Raw genomic sequence first — 4,017 nt, 5'->3', positions numbered from 1 at the left:
CCCCCGGGACCTGCCCCCCACCCCCCACCCATCCCCGGGGCACAGCACCCCCCCGGATCGCTCCCAGCACCCAGCCCGAGCATCACCCGGATTGCCCCAAACACCCCGGAGCAGCAACCAAACGGTCCCCGGCATCTACACCGAGCACCCCCCGCATCCCCCCGAGCACCCCCCGGCACCCCACAGCACCCCCCCCGGCACCCCACAGCATCCCCCGGATCACCCCGGGCACCCCGCAGCATCCCCCGGATCAGTCCGGGCACCCCGCAGCATCCCTCCGCTCGCCCTGAGCATCCCCCCAGGTCGCCCTGAGCATCCCTCCGCTCGCCCTGAGCATCCCCCAGCTCGCCCCAGCCCGCCCCCCCCCGCTCTTCTCCGGCCCTGCCTCCAAGGGAGATGCTCAACGTTATGGATTTCTCTTGCCCGGACCCGCTTTACTCCAAGTACGAGGAGAGCTGCGAGATGAAAACCGGAGAGCTGCAGGGCTTGGGGCAGCCTGAGCAGCAACTTCTGGCTGAGGGCGATTTCCTAGGAGGTAAGGGCAAGGGGGGGGGGGCCGGGCAGGGATGAGGGACCCCGTTGGGAGTGATAGCTGCAGCCGGGAATCGGGCATCTTTCCCTCCTCTGCCCCCCCCCCCCCCGCCTGCTTCCAGCCCCTGGCTGTGGGTTCAACAGTCCCCCAGTAGCCCAGGGGGGGGGTCCTGGGGGGTCCTGCCGGGGAAGCCCAGGGCTCCCTGTGCACTCCCGGGGACCTCGCAGTGACGCAACATCAGCCGCCCGCTCTTCCACCGTATCCCGATCTCCTCCCCCCCCCCCCCATCCCCGCATCCCTCCATCCCTCTAACCACCGTCCCCCTCTTTGTCCCCAGGTGAGCTGCTGGGCACCCCGATGAGCGGCGGGGCGGTGGATTACTCCCTGCTGGGCAGCCAGCCCTCCCCTTCGCTCAGCTACACCGGCAGTTTCTTCATCAAGGCGGTACCGGAGCATCCCCAGGACCAGGAATCCCTCTTCAACCTGATGTCGGGGATCCTGGGCATCTCCCCCTTCGCCTCCTCCGAGGGCCACCAAAGGCACCTGGACGCTCTTTACCCCTGCCCCGAGGTGGCTCAGAGCCAGCTGGACCTTTACGCCGCCTGCCAGCCCGAAATGAACGGATCCACCCAAGCCCCTTTCCCGGAGCAGGGCTACGGCGGCTTCCCCGCGACGGAGGGGGCTCAACCCCTCCAGGCACAACCCGCCTTAGGAAACACCTCGCAGTGCTTCTTCCAGCCCAAGCTCCTGGATAACAAGCAGGACATCAAGCTGCCCTCTGCTTCCCCACCCTTGGACAAGTTTAAAGCCTCCTGCGCCCAGTGGGAGCCCGTCACCCAGCATCAGGCCTACTTGCCCGCCGGCTACCATTCTCCCGAAGCCTTCCCGGCTGGGGAGAGCGGCCAGGGGCTGTTCCACCCGCTGGGCTCCAAGATGGAGAGCGTCTTGTCGGTCAGCTGCCAGTCGGAGCTCGGCAGCCTGGCGGAGGATGCTGCCTGCTTCGGCACCCATCTGGGCTTCGGCTGCGAGCCAGAAAACTTCCCGGCCCGCGGGGACTTTGCCGACGCCAAGATCCACAACCTCCCTCCTCCGTTAATGCCGGAGTTCGACGCCTCCTTGGCCCAGCCCGAAGTCCTGCCGGGCCTGATGAGCTCTGCCGAGCTCCTCCATCCTCACCCCTCGCCCTCCGTCCCCGCCCCGGACTTTTTGGGCCACTCCACTTCTTCCTCCATCCCTTCCCTGCTGCCCACCAACCCTCCTGCCTTGGCCGAGCCCAAGAAGAAGACCCGCCGGACCAAGTGCTCTTCCAAATGCTTCTGCCCCAAACCCCACGAGAAGGCTTTCGCCTGCCCGGTGGAGAACTGCATCCGGAGCTTCGCCCGCTCGGATGAGCTCAACAGGCACCTCCGCATCCATACGGGCCACAAACCCTTCCAGTGCCGCATCTGCCTGAGGAACTTCAGCCGCAGCGACCACCTCACCACCCACATCCGCACCCACACCGGCGAGAAGCCCTTCTCCTGCGACACCTGCGGCCGCCGCTTCGCCAGGAGCGACGAGAAGAAGCGTCACAGCAAGGTCCACCTGAAGCAGAAAGCCCGGACGGAGGAGAAGCTCAAAGGTTTGGGGTTCTTCTCGGTGGGTCTTTCCTTCGGGACACTGTGAAACCCCAACCTGAGCGCTGGGAGACGGCGTTTCCCGAGGTCCCCCGAGCATCTCACGGGAGAGCCGGGGTGGGAATAACCTCCTGGGGTGGCCCCGGAGAAGATGATGGCAGATCGGGTCGTGCCGGGGAGGAGAGGGGCACGCGGGAGGCAGAGGCGATGCCGCGGCGCTGGACCACTGGCTGCGGAAAAGGGATATGGCAGCTCCGGCCGCCCGGAGCCGTCTCCAAACTGCAGGGACTGAGTCATTTTTATAGCTCCTATTCCAAGGAGGGGAAAGAAAAAACCATGTACAGGAAGAAATCCCTACCGAGATGGGGGTTTTTTATATACCCAAACCCACGGACATCCTGCGTTTGTAGCGACCTGACTGTGATTTCCCCTGCCAGCACTTTACACGATGCTCCCGACTGGTTATTTACCGGCCGGCACGGTCGGGGGCTGCGGCTGCACCGGTCCTTTCTCCCCAAAGAGAGAGATGCCGCCGGGCTCCGGCAACCGGTGCCTAACGGTCCCTTTGGAAAGGTGATGTTGTCGTCGTTATTATTATTTTCCTGTTTGTAAAAAGAAAAAGAATCTATCAGGAATATTAGAAAATTGTGTCTATTTTTCTAATTAAAGATTTGAGCTAATCTAGGACCTTGCTGGCATTGCTCTCTGCCTTTCAATCCCATATAGCAGCCGACGCCAGTGGTATTTCTGTTGCGTTTTTGACCTCTAGCTGCCACATATGGGGAAAAAAAGGTGCTTAAATAATTAGCAGGGAGAGAAAAATCAATCGGTGCAGCGGGTGGGTTGGCAACCCTCCTCCTGAGCATCCCCAAATCCCCAGGGTGGGTGGCTCATCCCGGGAGAAGGGTCTTGTCCCAGGACAGAGCAGGGAAGGGATCCCCACTACCTGTCAGTGGGTCCCCCTCCAAAAAGGAGGCCGTGGCTCCGGGTTTATTCCGATGGAACTGAGCCCTGGAGGGATCTGCCCTACTTGGATCCAGAGCTGCAGGGTCCGCTGTGGGGACCCCAAAGCCCAGCCCAGACGCCCCCCACCCCGGGTTCCTGGTCCCCCGTGGGGTGTGGATGCCCCACGCGCCCTGGCAGGCTTCACCTACGAGAAACGGGGTGAAATACAGCTCTGCTCCCCATCTTCAACCTGGCGCGTCCCCAGGGCTGGAGAAGATCCAGGCACCATCAGGCAGAGGCAGGCAGGCAGGATGCGACCCCCTGCGAAGCCGGGGGGGCTGTTTGCTCCCTCCCTTTTGGCATTTTAGACGGCCGAGAGGTGCCATTTCTCTTCTCCTGGGACCAGCCAGCAGCCGGATGGCTCAGGAGGAGATTTTGCAGCCTGGAAGGTGCTGCTGATAGGAGAGCTTCCCTCCTCCAGCAGTTAAAAATCAGCTAAAACCATATATCCCCCAAATCTCGTCCTTCTAACAGGAGCTGCTCACTCAGATGGGACGCGCTGGTCTTTGGTTTTAATTAATCAGGGGGAGAAGGTGCCTGTGGGAAGGGAGGGAGCTGGGCAGTGGGGACGGAGAGGCATGTCCTTGGCTTGGGATTCAGCGATCATCATCGATGCTCGGGTGTTTTGGGGATTATTGGCCTTTTCTTGCAGAGGGGGAAACTGAGGCAGGGAAGGGATGCTGAGCATGGCTGCAAATCTGCTCTCTCTGGCAGATTTTGTCCCCTCCACCAGCTCTGGAGAAGGGGGATCTGCTCCCCAACTGTGTTATGGAGGAGGGAAGTCTCCTTCCCCAGGTGCCCGCATGTCCCCGAGCCCTTTGCCAACATGGGGACTGGAGCATCCTGGGGTTAAGCCCCATTTAT

At 62.2% G+C, this 4,017-nt stretch overlaps 1 protein-coding gene across 1 annotated transcript; it reads left to right on the top strand.

The window, feature by feature from the left end:
• Positions 1 to 396: 396 nt before the first annotated feature.
• On the top strand, positions 397 to 2,342 carry EGR4 (early growth response 4). Its single transcript, XM_075040486.1, has 2 exons — positions 397 to 535; positions 870 to 2,342. The coding sequence occupies exons 1-2, from the start codon at positions 397 to 399 to the stop codon at positions 2,195 to 2,197; spliced, it is 1,467 nt and encodes a 488-aa protein (XP_074896587.1). The 3' UTR covers positions 2,198 to 2,342.
• Positions 2,343 to 4,017: the final 1,675 nt, after the last annotated feature.

This window comes from Buteo buteo, chromosome 1 (genome assembly GCF_964188355.1).
Source record: "Buteo buteo chromosome 1, bButBut1.hap1.1, whole genome shotgun sequence".
Lineage (NCBI taxonomy): Eukaryota > Metazoa > Chordata > Aves > Accipitriformes > Accipitridae > Buteo > Buteo buteo.
Note: the sequence above shows the minus strand (reverse complement) of the source record. Positions and strands in the feature narration are given on the sequence as shown.

Bases quoted from the DNA above. Each gene is read 5' to 3' on its own strand.
- EGR4 (XM_075040486.1), top strand. From the start codon at position 397: ATGCTCAACGTTATGGATTTCTCTTGCCCGGACCCGCTTTACTCCAAG. The intron at 536-869 runs GTAAGGGCAAGG...CTTTGTCCCCAG, and splicing joins TGAGGGCGATTTCCTAGGAG to GTGAGCTGCTGGGCACCCCG.